The following is a 23241-nucleotide window of genomic DNA, read 5'->3' as shown; positions in this document are numbered from 1 at the left end:
ACACGCGCGGGCCCCGCCACGCACACGCACGCGCCGCTCCCGGCTCGGCGCCCTGGGGACACACACACCCCGCGGACCCGCGCGCCGCGGACCGGGTCCCCGCAGCCCGGGGCGCCCCGCCGCCCCCGCGCCCCTTACCGCGCGCGGCCAGCAGGCAGAAGGTCAGCGCCAGGAGCCCGCGCCCGCGGCCCGCGTCCCCCCGCGCCATGGGGCCCGGCTCGGGCCGCCGCCGCCTCCGGGCGCTCGGCCGCCGCCGCGGGGGGAGGGCGCGCCGGGCGTCAGGGGCGCGGGGAGGCGCGGCGCCGCGGGCGGGGGCGGGGCGCGGCCTCGGGGGCCCGGGCCCGAGCGGCGGGGGGACGCGGGCCGCGGGCGCTTCGCCCGCCCTTGCATCGCCATCTTGGGCGCGCACGGCCGCTGGGCTCCGCGGGGACCCCGCCACCTCGCGCCGGCCCTGCTCGGCCGCCGGGTCCCGGGGCTGGCTCGCGTCTCCCCGAGGGTGCGCGTCCCGGACCTCCGCATCTCCACTCCTCCCCGCTGCCGCCTCGGGATCACCTCCATCTCTGTTCCAGGCTCTGCAGGCAGACCCTGGGGATGGGGGAGCCCAGGCTCGTGGCCCCTCTGCCACCGAGACCCGTCCCCGCGGCCTAAGTTCTGGCCACCTCGCCAGACCCGGCCAGGACAGGATAGGTTCCTCACCGGCCTCGTCCCCAGTTCCGCTGCCCTTCCAGGTCAGAGCCCTGGTCCTCCGTCCTGCCTTGCTGTGACCAGACAACCCAGGTGGGGCTCTGATTCCTCTGCCACACTCACCTCCATACCCAGAACTCGCTGTTGCTATTACACACGGGGAAACTGAGGCTGCGGTGGGGGAAGGGCAGGGAACAGCAGATAGAGGCTGACCTGAACAAGCATCTCCAGCCCCTCATGCAGCCTCTGCCACCCGCCCACTTACCCTTCGCCCCATTCTTCCGGGGACCTCTTCTGACTGGCCTGGCCACATTGGCTGCCTCAGTGTTCCACAAGGATCTCTTTCCAGAGCCAGGGATTCAAAGGTCAGGCTAGGGTGACCAGAGCCGTGCAGATGAAATGATTTACTTAAGAGCCCTTCCCTTCCGGTTCCAGGATGTCCCAGCTCTGCGGCCTGGGGCCTGTTAAGCTGTTCTGCCTGTGCAGGGGAACCACGCAGTCTTCATGCACTTCTCGGCCTTGGGCAGTTATGCCGGTGACCTGTCCATCCCTCTGTGCTTCTTGGAAACACCTGCTTCGCTCAGTGACATCCTGGGGTGCTCAAGGCTTTGAAGAGCATCTCCACCTTGGCCACGCCCAAACGTCTACCTGCAGTGTGGACGCCTGTCCTGGACCCCAGCCCTGGGTACTCAGCAGCTCCATCAGACACCCCCCACCAGTCCTGCTGGCCCCACACTGCCCTGTCTCACTCCCAGCAGTTCCACTCTTCCCATTGGCCAGGTCAAAACAGTCACTCTTTTTTTTTTTTTTTTCTTTTGGTACCAAGAATCCGACTCATGACCTGGAGCTTGCCAGGCAGATGTTTACTCCACTGAACTAAAGCCCTGGCCAAAACACTCATTCCTGTCTCTCTGTTTCACTCCCACCTCTCACCTGGACCGGTGGGGTCACTTCTTCCTTGTGGTCACCTTGCTTCTGCCTTTGTCCCCCCTTGTCTTTCTCTCCCTGTGGCAGCCAGGGTGACCCTGTCACGGTGAGATTATGTCATGACTACCCAGAGCTTACCATGGGAACCCATCTCAGAGCCAGCGCTACTGTCCTTTTTAGGAGGCACAGGTCCATCTGACCCAGAGACCCCCGCTGCCCCCAACCCCCTTTGTGCCCTCCTTTCCTCTCTGGCCACACCCAGCCCCTTGCGGCCTCTGTTCCCAGCCTGTGCAGCCTCTGCCACCCGCCCACCTTGGCCCAGCACGGTCCCCACACTAGATCCTGTCAAGATGTCCTCGAATGACCAGAAGAAATCCAAGGTGGGGGACCAAGGACGGGCACAGAACCCATTGGATTCTGGGGGCCTGATGGGAAAGGAGCCACAGACCAGAATCCAGGGTAGTCCCCTTGTGAATACTCCCCATTTGTCCACAGTAGCTGTCCTGTCCCTGTCTGTCTGTCCTTCCCCTACCTTCAAATAAATTGTCTGCTTTTATTTTTAAAAAAGATTCTTCCAGCACTGGACTCCTCCTCTCTCCTTCCTACTCTGTTGTTTTTTTTTTGTTTTGTTTTGTTTTGTTTTGTTTTGTTTTTGGTCTTTTTCCTTTTTATCGGTACCGGGGTTCGAACTCACGACTGCCTGCTTGCAAGGCAGGTGCTTATGCCGCTGAGCTAAATCCCAGCCCCTCCTACTCTGTTCTTGTCAACAATTTCACGTCCAGTCGTGCTTTACGTCGTACGCGTTTCTTTTCTTTTTATGCGGTGCTGGGATTGAACCCCAGGCCATGTGTGTGCTGGGCATGAGTCACCCCAGTGGCAGCCCTGCTGACTGCCAGTTTGCCCTCCCCAATGTGGGCTCCTGGACACAGGGTTTTTGTCACTAGAGTCTCTGCTGAAATCTACACAGCTAAAGCAGCATCCAGCAACGTGCAGGGCCCAGGATAAAACATACCGGCCACTGTCTACGGGGGCAGGTGCGGGCAAGAGGAGGGACCCTGTGTCTAGTGAGGCCAAGGAGGAAGACTGCGTGGGTGAGGGAGCAGTGGAGTCTACAGGTGGGCACAGCCCCTGCTGGCTGCCTGGATTCAGGACTCGGTTATCTGAAGGAGGAGCACCACCCACAAGAGCCGCATGCTCAGAAGACCCCATCAGAACTTCTGCCCATCAGATCCCTGAAATGCTGTGTGTTGCCATGAAAATGTGTCTCAGAAATACCCTGTGGCGAGCAGGCAAACAGATAAATCAATGCAAGGCCGAAGCATTTGGAATTAGTATATGTGTATCAACTGAAAGACAGTTAACAAAGTGAAACAAAAAGTTATGCATGAATGAGAATGGATTCAAAGCTTATCACCTGGGTGGCCACTGGCCCCTTTCCTGTCCTGATAATCCTGGAGGCATTGCCCTGCACCTCAGGAAAATCACAGCATGCTGCACGGCTGGGGGTGGATGCATGTCTGGGGGCAACAGAAGGAAAAAGAGCCAAATTCCAATCTTTCTTTGAAAGACATCACTAGATAATGCATGCAATACAGGGTGATGCATCCAAATTTATAAAAAATCCAAGTGACAGTATAAACATGTTATTTAGGGTTTTGCTGTGGAATTAGCTCCAAGTCACAAGATATGAACAAAAATGCAGTGAATGGTTAAATTGAAACTTTTTATTAAAGACACATTGGCGCAGATCCCCCTCTAAACACCTGGGTTTCCGAGAACACTCACTGCATCATTCCTGACAGTTTCTGAAGCATTCTGGAAGCCCAACTTCATGCCTTTGGCTGTTTCAATGCCCTGAGCTGATTCCAAGCACTCACCTTTCCTGGATTTTACTTGGGGGGAGAGCCAGAAGTCCCACAGTGCCAGAGCTGGTGGGGGAGGCCGTCTTTCTGTTGGATGGTGCTGGGCAACGTCAGCCATCCTATGTTGGCTTGTTTTTGTTTTTTTGAGACCTGTCTTGCTCTGTATTTCAGGCTGGCCTTGAACTCACTATGGAGCCTATGGGGGCCTCGAAATCACAGGGATCCTCCTGCATCTGCCTCCTGAGTGCTGGGATTACAGACATGCACCACCACGCCCAGCCTCACCCACCCTATTTTTGATGGCCCCTGGTAAAAACATCGCCCACTCCTTCAGAGCCGCCCCTGCTCCTGCAGGAAGCTGGGGGATCCAGGATTCCTGTACCTGGCATGCTGGCTACATTTCTGCACCCCTCTCTCCCTACATGCAAAGCGCTCTCTTTGCCTGGAGTGACTTTCTCTTCCCTAGCACATCTGTCCTTTAATTCCCCATTCAGATGTCCCACCGTACAGTCTCCTTGACCATCTGCTTTCCACTGCCTGGAAAACCACTGGTTTGAGTTTGTTGAGTGCCATACTATAGACATAGGAGCTTTACATGCATTTTCTCACAGCTACTCCATGAAGTGTTACAGATATTAGCTCTGTTCTATAGAAGAGCGAGCTGACATGGAGAGGTTAAGTCACTTGCCCCGGTCACACAGTAGATGACACTGCAGCAGAAGATAGCATGGCGGTCGGTCTCTTGGGACCAAAGCCAACACCCCTGACTGCTGTCTCCCAGGGCACACAGCACTCAGCATCTCTCTTTGGAACGGATTTTCTTTTGTTTACATGTCTGTCTGCACTTCCAGGAGATCCCCTGGAGAGCGACGACCGCTTCTCTGACATTTCCCAGACCCCGGCTCTGTCTGAGAGCTGCTCAGGGCCCCGCTTGCTGATGAGTGGAACCAAGATTAGTCTCCCACACCACCTCCCTGAGCTGCTGTGACGGTGGCCTCTCCCCAGACACGTTGGTGGTAATCGGTATTTAGAGGATGTGTCACCAACTCAGAGGTTAAACCATGTCCCCACCACAAGCCCTCCAGAGACAGTGCCTTCCCTGGAAGCCCTGTGCAGTAGAACCCAGCGCAGCTGGGTGGCCAGGTGGGCAGCAGCAGAGGTCCAGGTAGAGTCCAGTCACCCCACAGGAAGCCTCTGTACCCCCTTGCGCTCGGCTCAAAACCGGCTATTCTCCCAAGATCCCTGAGGCTGAGCCATGTAGCTAACACTTGCCTCCCAGCATCCATCTCTTTCCCAGGCTGCAGCCTGGCGGCTCAGGTCCTGGAGGCAGGCAATGCCCTGGGGCAGCTGTGGATGGGTGTGGTCGGCTGGACATCGGGAGCGCTGGCTCCGGCCTCATAAATCATGTCCACGCCTGTCTGTGCCAGCAGTGTACTCAGTGCTCTGGCCTCACGCTGGCTCTGGGAGGGCATCAAAACCCTGCCTTCAAGTCCAAGAAACCCTGCTTAGGAAAGCAGAGGGGGTGCTCAGGGTGACAGCTGCTGGATCTGAACCTAATTCCATCAGATTCCAAGTTCCCCTCTGTTCCCAAGCTCCCCATTCTCTCACAGGCAGATTCAGAGAAATTCACATCCAAGACTCACCCAGTGTGTGCTCAATCCCTGAAGGAACTCAGATTTCAGGCAAATGGCATAGTTCCTTGATTCTAAGATTTTTATGTTTGTTTTTTATTTTTTGAGACAGGGTTTCACTATGTAGTTCAGGGTGGCCTTGAACTCACTATGTAAACCATGCTGAACTCAAACTTGGAGCCATCCTCCTGCCTCAGCCTCCTGAGTTGCTAGGATTACAAGCATGTGCTACCACACCGCCACCACATCCAGCTAGATTTTAGGAATTTAGTAGGGAGTTTTAGACTGAAATTCCTGGAGACTGCACGCAATTGACTCTTCAGCTACTATTTTTGCAGTTTCAAGGAAGGCCCTGTGCCTCAGGAAATTGAGATTGTTTCGGTACCAGCTGTGCCACCTGCCAGCTCTATGCCCTGGTAGTCCTGTCTGGGCCTCAGCTTTCTCACCTGTAAAGTGGGAGGAATTTTCACTTCTTCGTTTCATGCTCTTCTGTCATGTATGAGAAAACACTAAGTTGTTCCAGGCAAAAGAAGAGATGAGGCCTTGGAATCTGTGGTCTTCTCCACTTGCTCCATCCTGAAGCCCTCCACTGGGAAAATTCCTCCACTGAACTAAATATTTTTTGAGAGGAGGTCTTGCTAAATTGCCAAGACTGGGCTTTAACTTGGTGTCCTCCTGCCTCAGAGTCCCAGAGGCAAGATGTTTTCTCAAAAAGAAGAAAGAAAACTAAAAAAAAAAAAAAAAAAAGTCTCAGTACAAAGGCATTGGTTTCCATCTCAGTACTGGAGCATGGAGAGAGAACCTGGAATCTAAACTGTAAGTGGAGCCTGAGGCAGGAGGATTGCTGGTTCCAAACCACCCTGAGCGATTTAGCAAGTGGTCTCTAAATAGAATAAAAAGGCCCAGGTACCTTCAGTGTGTGTGTGTGTGTGTGTGTGTGTGTATACAGTTCTCAAAAGAAGAAATATAAAAATGAAGTACCATATGAAATATTGCACAATATTAGCTCATCAGGAAAGTGCAAATCACTGTGAAGCTGGGTATGGTGGTGCACACCTGTAACTCCAGCTACTCAGAGGCTGAAGCAGGAGGGTCACAAATTCCAGGTCAGCCTGGACGACTTAGTGATACCTGGCCTCAGAGTAAAATTTAATAAAGGGCTGGCACTGCTGAGGGTATACCCAAAGGGAATGCACTCAGCGTCATAGAGACAGCTGCATGCCTACATCTAACGCTCATGTATGGAGCAGGTCAGGTGCCCACCAAAAGCAGACTGGATTAAGAAAGTGGGATAGGGGCTGGGGATTTAGCTCAGCGGCATAAGCGCCTGCCTTGCAAACAGGCAGTTGTGAGTTCGATCCCCGGTACCGATAAAAAGGAAAAAGACAAAAAAAAAAAAAAAAAAAGAAAGAAAGAAAGAAAGAAAGATACATGTATATAACTGATTATTACTCAACCCCCGAGAACAACTGGACCCTGGCATTCACAGCAAAAAGGATGGAGTTGGAGGACATTATGTTCAGTGAAAAAAAACGGACACAAGAAAGACAAATCTGTGGGAGAGAAAAGGAACAGTCGACCTGAGGCTGGATTTGATGGGTGCCGTGTACAGCAGATGCTAATAGAAAGTGAAAGTTGAATCAAGAATCCATCGTTGTGAAGCTGGTTTGCTTATTTTATTTTTCCTGGAAACCAATCTTGGATGCTAGATAAAGGCCTCATTTTCGTATGTTGAGTTTAAATAAACTTCTGTCTTCTAATTGGTACAGTGCAGTTTACGGCAATAGCTGGATTGAAGAGCGGACAAGGGAAAGTCCAGAGGAAAAGTTGCGTGCCTTTTGCATTAAATATAGATATTATACATCAGTGAAACACAAATGCGAAATTCCATGCCCAATTATAAGCAAATGGGAGTCAGTATAAATAATTTTCTTTTTGGTACTGGGGATCAAACTCATGATCTGGAGCTTGCCAGGCAGGTGCTGTGCTGCTGAGCTAAATCCCTGGCCCCTAACAATTTCTAAGTATCTTTTAAAGGACTCTTAAAGTACACATGGTGGCTTAAGTCTATAATCCCAGCATTTGGGAGGCTGAGGCAGGAGGATCACTGCAAATTTGAGGCCAGTCTGTGCTACAAAGCTGAGAGAGAAGAAAAGGAACAGTTGATCTGAATGTGGAATGTTGATTGCGCTGTTCCAGTTAGAAGATAGTTTATTTAAACTCAACATATGGAAAATGAGGCCTTTATCTGGTGTCCAAGATTGGTTTCCAGGAAGAATAGTGAGTTCAAGTTCAGCCTGAACTGCACGGCAAGACCTTGTCTCAAATTGAGCCCTTCAAAAAAAGAAAAAGAAAAAGAAAAGCCTTAAATGCTTGTATTAGAGAAGATTTTGGTTTCTTTTGCAGTCTTACAAGTGGTTACGTGTCCTGTGGAATTTAAAATCTAATATCAGACAGCCCTAACTGGGGGAGGTCAGATATTTTGCATTTGGAAGTTTTGGGGAGTCAGGTATTTAGTGATTCCTCCGATTTGACTCTGTGGGGCTATGGGGAGAATTAAATGATCCGAAGAGGGCCTGCTTTCAGAATCTGTCATCTAAATGGAGAAAGAAAACCAGCAGCAAACAGTGTGGCAGAGTTAGATGCCACACCCAAGGTAACGTTTATTGAGCTCTTTTCCTGTGTGCTAGGAGCTGAGAGCTTTATGCATATGAAATTCAAGCCTCAGCACCACCGCTTGAAGGTTCTGTTGTACTCTTCCTCTCACCTAGCACCGAGAGACAGCTTGTGAACAAGTGCCAGCCCACAAAGCTAGCAAGCAGCAGGGCTAAGGGGAAGCCAGATGCAGCAGTGCTCAACTGCCTCTCAAGTGGTGGGAAACTGCGCAGGGAGCCTGACTCCGACTCGGAGGCATGTGCTGGGCTGTGTGCAGGAAGGGAAGAGCTAGCTGAGGCACCAGCTAATGTGAGGAAACTGAGGACAGGTCACGTGACACAGCACCACACTCCCCCTTTTTGAGGCCAGGTCTCACTGTGTTGCCCAGACAGGCCACAAATTTGCTCAAGTGATCCTCCTGCTTCAGCCTTCGGAATAGCTGGGACTACCAGCTGGTGCTACAGGGTCTTGAATGTCAGGTAGAACATGGCTTGGGTTGGGGACCAGAGCATCACTAGACGGGGAGGAGGAGTATGCTTGAGCTTGGCTGGAAGAAGTGGCAGCATCCCTGGAGCTGAGTCTGGTTCCCAGCGCCTGCGGAGGGCATGGACAGCCCTCTCCCACTGCTTCCCCATCGCCTACCAAAGGCCTGGCGCATGGCCGTGGCCAAGTACCTGCTGAACGGGCCCCAAGGGGCTGCCCTGAAGTTACTTGGAACCCTACTCACCCAGCAGAGGTGAGCTGCTGTGGCTCCTGTCCATTGGGCCCAGCTGGAGCGGCAACTGAGAGATAGCACACAGCAGTGCCGGGCAGACTATGTACAGCTGTGCTGTCCGCTGCCCAGGCCACGTGGACAGCTCCTTCCCCAGAGCCGTAGTGTGGCCTCCTGCAAAGCACTGCGCTGGCCACTTCTAGACGTCTCCTCCATGAAGAGAGGAGCCGGGGCTCTGGTGCTGGCCAGGGCCAGCTCCCCCTGCTATTTCCCTCAGCTTCTACACAAGGATTCAAAGCTAGTGCTGGGCACAGCTCTGGGGCCCAGCACCTGTCCAGTGCACCTGTGGCAGAGGAACAAGGAACCCGAGTCCGGGGTGGTGAGAGGAACAGCTTTCGGGAAGGAGCTGATGGTCCAGGGCCATCCTGCATCCCCACCAGAGCTGGAAGCTTAGCCCACTTCAGATCAGCAGGGCCAAGGCCACCAGGGGCAGCCAGGCTGATGGACACTTACATCTTAATGCTTTCCTCAAATGGTATCAGACCCCAAATAAAACTGTATTCTGGTTACAAGGGTCTCATCCTGCAGCTGATTTGATTCCACTTCCTCCAGAAATACCAAAGGCCCCACCAGTGCACCCCAACATCAGCAGTGAGTGGAAAGAGGCCAGGCTGGGAGGGGGCTGGGGCTGGGGCTGAGCCTGACTGCAGAGCCCAGCCGGCTGCTTGGCTGGTTTGCATCTCTTCCCTTTGCAGGCTGTGAAGGCAGGGCTGACAGCTGATCTCTAATTAGCAATAAATCCAGGTGCAGTAAGGACACCAAGGTAGTCTACAAAACCTTCTCAACCACGGTGCTGCAAATAGGCTATCCCTCTCCTGAGACCCTCATCTCTTTGGCAATGAAGGTCAGGCCTGTCACTTCTGGCTGCAAGGAGCCGCCACGCATTATCCCAGCACCTTTGATACAGGTGGAAAGGGCAGAGTCTAGCATTACTTTGTTTAATGATCATCTTTATCCCTAGTGATTTTTGATTGTCTTTTTTTTGGTCTTTTTCGTTTTTATTGGTACCAGGGATCGAACTCATGACCACACACTTTGCAAGGCAGGCGCTTATGCCGCTGAGCTAAGTAAATCCCCAGCCCCGTCCCTAGTGATTTTTACATACAAAAGTTTTAAGACACTAATACAGCCACCATCCTTACTTTTTTGGGTCATTATCCCTCTGTAAGTCTGACCAAGTTGCAGGTTTTCCCACTATGAGGCACCACCGTGTGTTCACACATTTTACTACCATCTCAGCGAGTGTAACCATCCAGATGACGGACATGTTCTGGAAGGATCATCCGACAAATCCAAATGTACCAACTTTATAGAGGTACATCTCCTGTCTTTGCTCTAACACAGCTTTTTTTTTTTTTTTTTTTTGGACAGGGTTTTTCACTATAGTTCAGGTTGGTCCTGAACTCATGGGGATCCTCCTGTCTCAGCCTTTCAAACGCGGGGCCACCACGCCCAGCCTCTAATACAGTTTCAAAAAAACAGAGAATTGTCAAAGAAATGTCTGAAAAAACAGGATTACACTAAACTCACTCAAAATTTTCTCGAGCATGCAGAAACCAGTCAACTCCAGGGGGTAATCACAAGAACCACAGCTGCTCAGGGGACTCCAATGATCCCTGGCTCCAAGCACCAACTACTTGCAGGGTTGGCTGCTGGCAGAGTGGGTCTCTGTGCCCCTCCCTCCCACTGGGCTCCAGTGCAACTGGTTAGCACTCAAGACTAAAAACCCCAGCTAGCCTCTCTTTCTCCACTGCAAGTGCATGGCCTTGTTCACATTTATTAATTGCTCCATAGTTAGGAAGAATCAAAGCGAGTCTGTGCGAAGTGGGTGGGGGAGAAGGAATATTTAAATCAATTAATTTCAGCAGCATCTTTATTGCAACCAAGAACCTGTAATAAAATGCAACAAAACTAATGTTTCACTTCCATGATTAAAAGCCATGTAGCTAAAAATGAGAACACCCATAAACCCACTGGACTGAGACATGCAGTTCGTTTGTACAGGTCAGTGCTTCCAGCAGCAGGCACTTATGCTCCAGAATGAAGGATGTGACTGCAACCTTGCTGAACACAACACAAACATGTATTGAGGTTGTTAAAAAACAAACACACAAACAAGTCTCTTTTCTCTCGGAGGGGCCTGTGACAGTCATGTAGGGTCCAGGGCCTCACACTGACAGTCTGGGCTGCAAGGTGGGCAGGTTTGGCTGGGAGCCAGGCAAGTTTCCTCATTCCTCGCTCTCTGCAGGGAAAGGGCACTCACATTACCTCTCCTAGTTTAGATATGGCCAAGTCCCTTCTTAAAAAAATATAAAATAGCTCTAAGATGGGTTCCTGGGCTCAAGCAAAGGCTCTACTCTATATCCCAATTCCCCAAACCCCTACGCTTGGTGTAATGATTTTAATTAACTTCAGAATATACTAATTAGAAGTACTGCTTTGTTAACAAGCATGCTTAGCATTTACTTTAGAATGGAAAAATTAACCATCTTATGTGGCTACCTTTACAATGTTTTACAGGAATATATTAATAAATACTTCCTTTAAAAATCTGCTGTTTCTATATATCACTTAGTCACCAGGTGACAGCATGCTGGACAGAGTCCAGGACGAGCTGAATGCTACCGGGCTGCGTGGCCACACTTCCTCCTCTCTCCACGGTGCAGGTCCTCCCTTAGCCAGTGAGAACATGAGCTCACAGCAAAGACTTACTCCAGCCTGAAAACTCAGGATTCTGTAATAATGAGAGATCTTACTGGGATCTTTCTACCCCTAAAGAGAGAACAATGGTACAGAAGGGCGGGCTGTATCTTCTGTAAGGAATACAATTAAAAAGTTAGCCACGGTATCTGTATTTCATTCTTTTATAAAGGTAACTCATACATTGTGACTTCACCTTCTCCTTTGGAAAGGAGCCAGGAATGGCCCAGAGGGAAAAACTTCACTCCAAGATGGATCTTCAGACCTCAGGGTGAGAAGGGGCCAAGAGCCATCCCAAGCCAATGCCTTTCCTGACTACTTTTTTAGGTTCTTATGAAATCAGTTCAGTGTAAAAATCACCTATTATTTTTACTTGAATTCCAGCAAGGAAGAGTTTTTTAAAGTAGTCCACAAGACATCTGATTTCAGATCACCTAGAAAGATGATGAGAAATGCAGTTTCCCAAAGCATTTATGAATGAGGAGGAAAGGGGGAGCTGGAAGGAAGGGGAATGGGAAAAAAAAAAAAAGAATCAAGGTATGTTACACTCAGGTTCAAATTCTCTATGATGAATGTGATCAATATGTACATCAAAAGTATACCAGTAAAATTAAAAAAAAAAAAAAAAAAGAAATGCAATTTTCTTTCTTTTTTTTTTTGTTTTTTTGAGACAGGGCCTCACTATGCAGTTCAGGCTGGCCTTGAGCTCACTTTGTAGCCCACACTGGTCTCGAACTCACAACAATCCTCCTAGCTCAGCCTCCCGAGTGCTGGGATTAAAGGCATGGGCCACCACGCCTGGCTAGAAATGCAATTTTCTACTCTACACCCAAAACAATGGAACCCAAGTTTCTAAGACTGTAAGGTTCCGGACTGCATTTTGTTTAGTAAGCATCCCAGATAAATCTCAGATTTTAAGTTTCGCTGCTCTACAATGCTCAGTAACTATACTTGGTGATGGTTGTTCAACTGCATTAAGCCTGTTAGCCTAGTTTGCATTAACCTAGTACTTTTTGGCTCTCATCAGACTGTTGCTTTGCCTTTCACACCGTACCCAGGGCACAAACAATTCGAGAGTGGTTTCCACTGACTGTGTCAGTTAACTATGCCTCCTACACTGGGTGTAGAAAGCAAATTCAGACATCTCTTCGCAGGTGAGTTCAGTCAGGTATTTTTCCCCTAGAGAGGAAGAATAGCATTTAAATGACTGGAAGTTATAAAATGAGCATCCCTGGTGGCAGGAGGAAAACAGACAAGATGCAGAAGAGAAGCACCTGTGAATTAAAAAGCATCTGATACTTTCTAACATTTGTTTGGACAACTCATTAAGAGAAGCGGTGTTGGAGAAAACCTAAGTGGATAGGAGGTTTCCAATGAGCAGCTGCCTGAAAGCTGCTTTATCCCATGTGTACTTTACACATAATCATGTAAGAACAGATCTGTGGAGGCCAACTTGTCCAAACATCCCCCCCTCAGCAGTCAGAGGTCTGCTTAAGTCATGAGGGAATATACTTCCTTGGGGAAGAAAAGTTACCCAAATCAATTTAATTTAACACTGAAAAAAATATAAACAAATCTTGGCATGAGAAAATATCATGAAAATGACATGAAAATCAATATATATACAGACAACAAGGACAACTGTGGAATCTATCAAACAATATAAACACATGGCCAGCAACCCCAGACCCCCGCTGCCCAGCCAAAGCAGCACAGGCCACCTGCCTGCCATGTCCTCCAGGCCTCTGCCCCGCCTCTGTGACCAAGGGTATCTGGGATGAAGGCCCTAGCTGGTGACCCACACAGACCATGCTCCCTGAGGGGGATGGGGACGCCGAGCGGGGATAAAAGAGCTCTCAGGGGCCACTGAAAGGTACTGATGAGACGTTCCAGATACTGAAGCTTGGGATACCAAGGGTCAGACCCAGAGCCGCTCTCCCCGTCAGCCACTGGCTCCACGGCCCTTGTGGCCCCTGCAGACTCTGCCAGGGCAGAGCTCAACCAGGACCAGAAACCAGGGACACCCGGCTTAGTCACGGGTGGGGTTGAAGCAGGGAAAGGTCACGGCCACAGGGAGCCTGGGCTTGCCAGGGCTTGGTCTGCAGTACAGAGCTTGTCTGAAAATCTTTTTGCTATAAGGTCACAATATCTAAATTATGTTCAATAATTTAAGGAGGATAAAGTTTAAATATATGAAGTGTCTAAAATTGAGAGGAAAACAAAAACTTTAAAAACTGGAATCATAACCATGGAACTTTATTCCCCTGAGTAATGTTAGTCTGCAGCTGGGTTAAAAGAGCGATTTCTTAATTCTGGTCTCCTTAACTAATGTTCTAGGAGTTTCCATTTCACCTCCCCGATGTGTTACATGACCACTTTTGCTGGAAAGACTTATGCTTAATTCTTAAGCAGACCCTGGCCACCTCCACCCGCATTCTTCACATTCACCCCTGACACTCTCTCCCACCCCAAAAACACTGGAGCATTTTAATAAGGAAATACTGAATGGAAACTGGGCCTAAATTTTCTGAATCTGAGTAAATATGTACTCTTTTCTTTTTCTAAAGGGGGAGGGAAGGGGTATGACTTGCCTGTAAATATTTAAGCTCTCTAATCATCTGATTAAATTTTTCCTGCCTGTAATTATTAACATCATAAGACTAATTAAATCCATGCTACATATACAGTCACTTGCCTTTATGAGAAAGGAAAAAAAAAAAAAAAAAAAAAAACCCCACTCTGTTATATCATCAAAGAAAAGTGAGAAGTATTTATACCAGATACAATTTAAATTGGCTAAAAACTGGTCAGAGCCAAAATAAGCATCTTTAGGAGACTACTAAGTTATCCTTGAAAAATCATTAACTGGTTAAGTCAAAGGTTTAACAGTGATTAGTCTTACATGCTGGATACATCCCAAGCAATGAGGCATAAGCTATTCATTACATTAAGTGCTATCAAATCTGTAACTAGTCAGAGATTCTGGAAATGAACCAAACCAATCACTAATATATTTGAACAAACTCAGAAGTATACTGTAAAAATACACTAAATCAGTCCATGAGGTTTATAATGCTATTAAAAAGTGAAAACAGGGGAAGTATGGACATGTGGTGCTAATGTCTTCTTTCAGCTATTTTCGTGGTATTGCTGGATCCCTCAGAAATTGGTATCACTCGTGTGTGTGTGTAAGGTATTAGATTACTATTTACAAGCTGTAGCCGCCGCCATGGCACCAAATTGACTTTCAGAAGATGTTACATGACAAGTACCAAAATGTGACGATCAATTCTGTGTTCTCTGTTGCCTCAACTTCCTCATTTGGTTAACAGCCAGTGTATGCCAGAGTTCTACACAGCACAGAATTATATCACTTTCAGAGCAGCAATACGGGACCCAAGGTTTTCTTGAAGGTAGTGCAAAAGATGCAGTTCATAATGTTCTCCGGATTCAGGGACTCTGATGCTGTGTCTCTCCTGAGGATAGATCTTAACAAGACATAAAATATGGAAGGAAAAAAGAGAAGAAGAATTTAATGGCACATGTCCTTCCAAAGCTTTCCGGAGATTTTTAAATGAGATTCATATCACAGAGCAGTCTCTCCACAGGTATGACACATGACCCTCTATTGAAAGGCCACACCCTCTCCTCCTCATTCCTTATATCCTAACCTGTAGGGCTTCATGAAGGACCTTTCTGTAGACCAACAAGTGCGGGCTGCGGACTTTGAAGGGCCTTCGGGAACTTTTCCAAGGGGCACCTCAGGCCATTCAGAACAATACCAAGACATCATCTGCCCTCACTGATCAGTATATTCACTTTACTCCCTATACTGCACGATGGCACAATGGGAGTTACTCAGCAGGGGCCTTGGCAAGAATTGAAGGCAGTGACACTGAAGTGCACAGCCTTCTTCACCACCACACACTTGAAGTAAGAAAGAAAACTCCAGTTTCACAAAGTAGCAGTAAAAATTAGGAATTTTAAAAGCTGTTAGCCTAGAGTGGAACTCTTGTTGAATGGGAGACGGTGATCAGTACTGGAAACATGCACCACGTCCCCGGGGACGGCAGCTACGGGGCCCAGGGCAAGGTGGACTGTTGGCCTTGATGGCCTTCCACCCCCTTCACAGAGTGACTGACAACTATGGCCACTGGACTTTGGTAAACAATGTGGTAAACATTTCCTCAAAAATGAAGAAAGGAAGCTGGTCACTTCAGAGATTCAACAGTGTCTGCTTGTCAACAATACTATCTGAGCTCTTGAATAAAAATTCCAATGTGGAAAACCTGCATCTACTGCTATTAACAAATGAACTTCCTTATTCTTACCTTTCTGATGAAACTAGTGATGATATCAATGTACCGAATTTAAACATTGTATAATGAATACAGTCAACATATGAAGAATTGACATAACACAGTGGACCAGTATTTTTGAGAAGAGTATTTGATATAGAAAATTTAATAAATATTTAACGTATAAAAGCTTTATGGAGAGCTGAAGATTTAGCTCAGCGGCAAAGCACCTGCCTGGCAAGCACAAAGTACTGAGTTTGATCCTGGTATCAAAAAAAAGTTCATAGATATGGTTTCAGATTTTATAAAAATTAAATCCTATGTATCACTTATCTAGCTTTAGAGCAACAGCAAAGGATGTCCACAATTATATGAAAAGGCTAAATAAAACATTTCTTCCATTTCTCAACTATACATTCTGTGAGGCTCAATGTTTCTTCACATACTATATAGCAAAAATGACGTAGCACACAGGGCTGAATGTTGAAGGAGATACAAGAATTCAAGTGTTGGGGGCCAGGGGTTTAACTCAGCGGCGTAAGTGCCTGCTTGGCAAACGCAAGGTCGTGAATTCAATCCCTGGTACCAAAAAAATTAAAAATTTTTAAAAAAGAATTCAAGTGTTGGGCCAGGGATGTAGCTCAGCAGTATAATGTCTGCTTGGCAAGCCTAAGGTTATGAATTTGATTCCCAGTACCAAAAAAAGGAAGAAAAAAAAAAAAAAAAACAAAAAAAGAATTCAAGTGTTTTCTCCAAGCTAGACACATACCTTTTATTGTAGGGGATTTATGAAAGTAAAATAATGCTATTTTCTTAGTTAATAGTATTTGTGCTATATAAATTTTTCAATAATAAAAGTAATTCTGTCAATAGATAATAATTTATTGTTATTTTAAATCAATATTTAATTTGTGTTTCCTTTTTGAGTGAGTCCTGCAATGTAATTTCTGGTAGCCTCAAACTTATAATCCTCTGCTACAGCCTTCCAACTAGCTGGGATTACAAGTGTATGACAGTTTACCTGGCAATGTTTAAAATATTTCTCAATTTTAATATCCTATATGAGAATTTTTTTGAGATGGGAGTCTCACTATGTTGCTATATTAGTCTAGAACTTGTGGGCACAAGTGATCCTCTTGCCTCAGCCTCCTGAGTAACTGGGACACAGGTATGTGCCACTGCACCTGGTGAGAAATACCAACAGACACAATCGCCAGAAAAAAAGCTTGAAAACTTATGCTATGGACAAATATTTCAGCTTAACAGAAATGTCAACTGAAATACAAAGGCAAATGTAATAAATGTTTTTCATTTCTCATGAGCACATAATCTTTTTAAGTAACAGAAAGGAAGAATGAACTCTTCTTGCTTTATTTGTCTATCTGTCAGAGAAACGGAACAATAGAAGAGGATAACTTCTGATTTCTGGGCCAATGGCAATGCAAAAGAAAACTAAAGACCATGTAACCGAGTAACTGAGTTTTTTTTTTTTTTTGTCTTTTTCTTTTTTATTGGTACCGGGGATCGAACTCACGTCCGCCTGCTTGCACGGCAGGCACTTATGCCGCTGAGCTAAATCCCCAACCCCGAGTAACCGAGTTTTAAAAATCTTTGTAGAACACTGAAATCAAACAGCATTTCCATTCCTTCTAAGGGAAGAAAGAAAAACAAGAGGACAGGGAGTGGACAGCCTGCCACCACCACCACCACTTCCCTCTTCACGGTCCCCGAGCAGGGCCACAGGCATGGAGTCCCACAGACTGGAGTCCAGCCTGGCTTCAGCAGGTTCTGAATTTTTATTCCATTTTCATAGGCACTCACAGCTTATACCTATATTCTTAATTCTCTTACACAGGGGAAAATCTGGCCTGATTCTCTATTACATTTCAAAGTAATCAATCACTAGTTACTACTGCATTTAATTTGAAAACATGGATAACTCACCTGTAAATCATATGGCTTTCCCGCCCTCACTAAAAAACTCAGTAATATACTGGTGTGTGCAAAATGGACGTTCTCATCCAAGAACCCATGTAAGAGTAGTAAACGATTTGGTCTGGAGAAATAAAAACATCAGATATTAGGTAAAATATTACAGTATTAAGGAAAACCATTCTTTTTTTTTGATACCGGGGGTCAAACTCATGACCTTGCATTTGCCAGGGAAGCACTTGTGCCACTGAGCTAAATACCCGGCCCAGGAAAACCATTCTTTTATGTTAATCACAATGATATTAACTTTCTTATAGTATAATATTAAAATAAGGATTCAACATTTTCAATATTAAATTTGAAATGTTAACTCTATGTCTATGCAATGAAAGATAAAAAAGACTGTGTATTCAATTTCTTATTACAATATTAGAACATAACCAAAATTATACTATGCTTTTAGAAAAAGTGTTTGTAAAAACAACAAAAGCCAATATGAATGGTCTTCTCTTCAGCCTTAGGAAACAGCCACGCTACCCTAGTATCCTATAAAAGTTTTCAGTATTTACATTTTTGTTAACGACAACTTTTGAAATATAATTTAAAATTGGTAACAAGTTTTAAGGTTCAAACTTACTCAGAGGGGAACTTTTCTGCTTGCATGGCCACAGATCCTAGGTAATAGCCCTGCTCATTCTGGTCAGGATAACCCATATAGCGTTCCGTGTATCCTGTGTCATAGAAGATCCACAGAGTGACTGGGGCTCCAGCAATAGCAACCTGCGTAAGACAACATTTAACAGGCAGCTGTTGCAGAGGAGCAGCTAGCAAGACGAACATGACTGCACACTCGCAGTTAAAATTACTCCCAGGGCTGGGGCCACTGCTGGGCACACATGGTCTCAGGAGACGGAAAACTCAACTAGCTGCCAAGGTCGCACATTTGATACCTTGTGAGTCAGTGAGTTTTGTGTTCCACACGCATGCCACATACCAAAGTCCTACCCTGGGCTAAATGAAATACAAGCCTGTTGGCCCTTTATTAAAAGGGGAGAATGACCTAGAGAATACAAATACTTTAGAAATACTTTAGTGTAAACTCATCTATGCCACTGGAGGGAAAAAGCGTAACTGTCAACTCCTTATGGAAAAGCAGCTGTTTTTTTGTACTTTTTTTTTTTTGGTACTGGGAATCGAACTCATGACTTCGCACTTGCCAGGCAGGCACTTACCATACTGAGCTAAATCCCCGGCCCTAGCAGCTGCTTTTTTAAAGCTTTCGTTAGCAGTACACAGGACTGAACCCAAAGCCTTCTCAGTAAGCTATATCCTCACCTTTCTTCCCCTTTCTTATTTTGAGATGGGGTCTTGCTAAGGTGCCTAGGCTGGGCTCAAATTTATTTTTTTATTTTTATTTTTTTATTGGTACCAGGGATCGAACTCACGATTGCCTGCTTGCAAGGCATGTGCTTATGCTGCTGAGCTAAATCCCCAGCCCCTGGCCTCAAATTTATAATTGGCCTGCCTCAGCCTCCAGAGAGTGCTACAATTATAGATGTATACCAAATGCTTCTAGTAGTACAAAGCTTGTTTGTTTGTTTATTTATTTACTGTTTTTTTGAAACAAGGTCTTATTATATTCAGGCTGATCCTGAACTCACTATGTAGCTCAGGCTGGCCTTGAACTCAGAGCAATCCTCCCCCCTCAGCCTCCCAAGTGTTGTGACTACAGGTGCGTGTCCGAATTTAAATCAAAGATGCTCCTGTGGTGCAGTCAGTTAGCATGTGGTACTTACAGATTTTTAAAATTTTTTTCAATTTTTGGTTCTGGGGATCAAACTCACAACCTTGCACTTGCCAGGCAGGCACTTATGCCACTGAGCTAAATCTCCAGCCTCTACTTAGAGATTTTAAAACAATGTATGAACTATATTTAAGTACTAAAAACTTACTTCTTAATCTTAGGGCTCAAAAAGTTTCATATTTCCTTTCTTTTTTTTTTTTTTTTAAAAAGTTTCATATTTCAATAAACTATAGCAATTTTCAGAGTCTACTTTGTAGTTATTACAAAGATTATCTAAATATATAAGAACAAAAACTATTTTTATTAAAAATTACTTTTCACTGTACAATAAAATATTAAAATATGAAAAAAGAAAAAACTGCTCATGCTTTGTACTCTCTTAACAACTGTTATTATCTTTTAAGTACTTCCTCCAATATATTCAGAGAGTTTATAGGATGGTAATATTTAAGTATTTACCCATTTATTATTTGACAATTTTCCCCCCTTTTCAGTGCTGAGGATGGAACCCAAGACCTTGTGTTCAACACAAGTTTACTGAGGGCCCGCTATGCGCCAAGTGTTGTGCCTGGCTGCTGAGGACACAGTGTCATGTGTGGCTCTCCCTTCCTGCACAGCCTGCAGTCCAACATCTAAGTAACTGTAATCCATTATATGTGTTTTATAATCACAACTCTACCATACTCTTTGGCTGTCTAAAAATGGCCCAAAACTGGTCATCAAGTTGACAAGTATTTAAAAATTATTCCAACAGTTGAGATACCAATTTCACATGGCTATTAAACACATAAACTCTAACATGCCATATCGTCAATATCGTAAACGTTTAGAAGTCAGTTTTTTGCATGTCTATCCTTGTTTACAAAATTAAGTAAACAGGAAATCACATACCCTAAAGACATCAGACCTCTGCATTAACGCCATCAGGGAGAGGTATCCGCCGTAGGACCAGCCATGGATGCCCACACGATCCAAGTCAATGAAGTCATACCGGGAGGCCAGATACTGGAGACCTTCCACTTGATCGTCAATTTCTATTTGACCCTGTTAAAGAGGAAGAATGCGTTACTGGCTCTGATGCATGAAGGTCTCATTGTAAGAGTGCTTTTAAAGTTGATAAGTGTTTTCACTAACAATACTTGAAGGGTTTTCTTCAGATTAGAATTCATTAACAACTGTGATTCTGTTGCCTCCCCCCAAGAAACTTAAAAAAAAAAAATCTTTAGAGATAGGGGCCTATGGCTTCTCCTGCGAGCCTTCCTAGAGTTATCACTCAGTCCTAAAGTCCTTTCTTTACTCTTAGGTATGTCCCGTTTCCATTTGTTCTGCTGTCTGCTAAGAGGCCAGCATCTTCCTTGTAACAAGCCTTCCCTAAACCCAAAGGCAAAAAATCAGCCTCTTTAAGAGACAAATTAATTTTACTTCTCCCTAACACTTAGTGCAGTAAAGCAGAAGGAATTACCTGATGTCCTAACTTCCTGTTTCCCATCATACCTCGCAAAGGAACTGAACATGCTTTTTCTTCGAAGCCCGATTAAGTCTTAGTTCCTGCCGCTGCCACCTGTCTATATTACTTGGCCTGCCAGTGCACACAATCTCACTTCACTGAGCCAAAAACAAAAATTAAAACAAAAAAACTTACATGAGAATACAACATAAGGTCAAAGAACTGGCTGTGGGAGAAAATGCCCATGTCTTACTCAGCATGTCCAATACACTGGCAAACACAGTAACTGCTTTACTGTGCAAAAGGAACATCGGATTGTCATCATTTCCCAAAGCAGCAGATAGGACATGGGGCATCTCTAAAAGGTAGCATTTAAAGCTTCCTGTAGAGAGAAAGAGGCTTGTCACAAGGAAGGCACTAACCAGTTGGTTTCCCTCTTCACAGAGGACAGAACAAATCTCAGTTACTCCTCAACAGTCTACAGGATGCCAAAAATGGAACAGTGCTGCCTCCTGGCTGAGATGGTTGCACGAGACAGGAAGAGGGTGCTTCTGCAGGGAGGGGCTCTCCCTTGGCACCCTAGCGGCATGTAAAGGCAGTGGTGAGCTAGCCTAGGGCACGTCAGATTGCCCCTTCCCTCCCATCCCATACTGTAACACACGCACACGCACCCACACACACCCACAGCCCCCAAGATTTTCTCTGGATTTCATACTAAACAATGAACCAGAAAATGTAAGTGCCTTTAAAAGCGTTTTTATGTTCACACACCATTTTATATTTAAAGGCGCCTTCAAATTTTAGCCCTCGGTGACAGGATCCCCTGTTGTCTATCACCACAACCACATAACCCAAAGAGGCCAGAGTATTCAAGCGGAAATACTTGACTCCTTTAAATTGGTTATTCACCAACTGCACCTGAAGGAGAAATAAAAAGTCAGGGAAATGGATCACCTGGGAGCATACACAATACACAAGATGAAGCACTGAGAAAAGCAGGAGGCTTAAAATTTTAATGTTTTTCTCCTTTTTTGGTACCGGGGATTGTACTCATGACCTCGTGCTTGTCAGGCAGGCCCTCATGCCACTGAGCTAAACCTCCAGCCCTAAGCTTTTTTCTTTACCTTTTTTTTTAATACTAGGGATGAAACCCAGGAGCTCTAGATCTACCACTAAGCTACATCCCTAGCCTTTTTTTTTCATTTCGGACAGGATCTTAAATAAGTTGCCTACGATGGGCTCAAAGTTATTATCCTCCTGGCTCAGCCTCAGAGCAGCTGGGATTACAGATGTGCGTCACTATGCCCAGCATGAATCATGTTTTGTCTGTAAAACAAACTCAAGGATAGTAATTTATTACCTGATCATCATCCTTAAGATTTCACAGCTTATATACTTACTTACTTCTTGTATTTTAAACAACTTGGTATAATTGGGCATACTTATAAAGCACATCACTGAGTCCAAGACATGCACTATGAAACACTGTAATTACATTCTAATTTCCTTTAGGCTTTGTGTAAGATACCTTAGTTCATGAATGTTTAGTTCATGAATGCTGTGAAGCATTTGGTTTGCAAACAGAAGTGTTTGGCAACATTATTTTATGAATTTTGCATAGGTTGATGAACATGACTGTGGCCATCTTTCCCTCACAAACACAAATATAGCCCTTTCCCCCCACCCTGAGCTGTTGAAGGAATCAGGTTCCTGAGCCAAGGTATTACTGCATATGATCAAGACTCCACATTTAAAAAATTAACCAATTTACCTACCCAAAGTACTTTATTTTATTAGTGAACAGCATTTTCTTAACAGTCACATGCTAATATTTAATCCAGAAAATGGAAAATCAAGGTGTAAACTTTTGAGAATACAAAGGAGTAGCATAGTAGTATTCTACTCTACCTGAGAGCTGAGCCTCAGAATGAAAGGGGAGGGATTCACTAAACTACCAAGGCTTTCTGAAAATATAATAAGACTGTTTACTCACCATGACAGTTAACTATTCAGTTTCATTTCTCAAACAAATTTCTCTATGTAAAAAGCAATGTATCTACCCACTGACATGAATATGCCACTTCCCCTACAGTTACAGTTGTCATTATATAGTGAGACATTTAGAAATTGTCAGATTTAGAAATCAGTCATCTAAATTTAAACAGCTAGCTCTCTGAACTCCATAAATGGATAATCAGAAAAGTTGAGAATGGCAAAAGCACAACACTGCTTGAAATTCTTTTTTTTTTTTTTTTACACCGGTACCAGGGATTGAACTCACAACCACATACTTGCAAGGCAGGCACTTATGCTACTGAGCTAAATCCCCAGCCCAATTCTTTTTTTTTTTTTTTAACAGTCTCACTTTGTAGTGCAGGCTGGCCCTAAATTTACCATGTAGCTTAGGCTGGCCTCCAACTTGTGGTAATCCTCCCTGCTTCAGGCTCCTGAGTGCTGGGATCACAGGCATGCGCCACTACACCTGGCTGGCTTAAAACTCTTGTCTTGAATAACTGACCATTTAAAAAA

General features: G+C 45.6%; 2 protein-coding genes and 1 long non-coding RNA gene across 8 annotated transcripts in view; 1 reads left to right on the top strand and 2 right to left on the bottom strand.

Annotated features, from left to right (window-relative positions):
• Positions 1–250, bottom strand: part of Igdcc4 (immunoglobulin superfamily DCC subclass member 4) — a 33109-nt gene extending 32859 nt beyond the window's left edge. For all 3 annotated transcript variants that reach the window (XM_063243287.1, XM_063243286.1, XM_063243288.1), the window contains exon 1: positions 139–250. In XM_063243287.1, the coding sequence (XP_063099357.1) occupies positions 139–208 (70 nt within the window). In that variant the 5' untranslated portion in view covers positions 209–250. The remainder of the gene's footprint in view (positions 1–138) is intronic.
• Positions 251–342: 92 nt separating this feature from the next.
• On the top strand, positions 343–2178 carry LOC134474740 (uncharacterized). Its single transcript, XR_010045590.1, has 2 exons — positions 343–777; positions 1120–2178. It is a non-coding gene; the product is annotated as an uncharacterized LOC134474740 (long non-coding RNA).
• An 8208-nt stretch (positions 2179–10386) lies between these two features.
• Positions 10387–23241, bottom strand: part of Dpp8 (dipeptidyl peptidase 8) — a 57059-nt gene continuing 44204 nt past the window's right edge. For 3 of the 4 annotated variants that reach the window (XM_005000765.3, XM_005000764.3, XM_013145464.3), the window contains exons 17-21: positions 21484–21630; positions 20157–20309; positions 18099–18241; positions 17474–17585; positions 10387–14719 (exon numbers count right to left, since the gene is read on the bottom strand). In XM_005000765.3, coding sequence (XP_005000822.1) covers positions 14597–14719; positions 17474–17585; positions 18099–18241; positions 20157–20309; positions 21484–21630 — 678 coding nt within the window. In that variant the 3' untranslated portion in view covers positions 10387–14596. Of the gene's footprint in view, positions 14720–17473; positions 17586–18098; positions 18242–20156; positions 20310–20907; positions 21095–21483; positions 21631–23241 lie in introns of those variants that run through there. The other variant, XM_013145465.3, reaches the window with a different exon arrangement.

This window comes from Cavia porcellus, unplaced genomic scaffold (assembly GCF_034190915.1).
Source record: "Cavia porcellus strain 051 isolate PalLab524CR breed Dunkin Hartley unplaced genomic scaffold, mCavPor4.1 scaffold_37, whole genome shotgun sequence".
Classification (NCBI taxonomy): Eukaryota; Metazoa; Chordata; class Mammalia; order Rodentia; family Caviidae; genus Cavia; species Cavia porcellus.
Note: the sequence above shows the minus strand (reverse complement) of the source record. Positions and strands in the feature narration are given on the sequence as shown.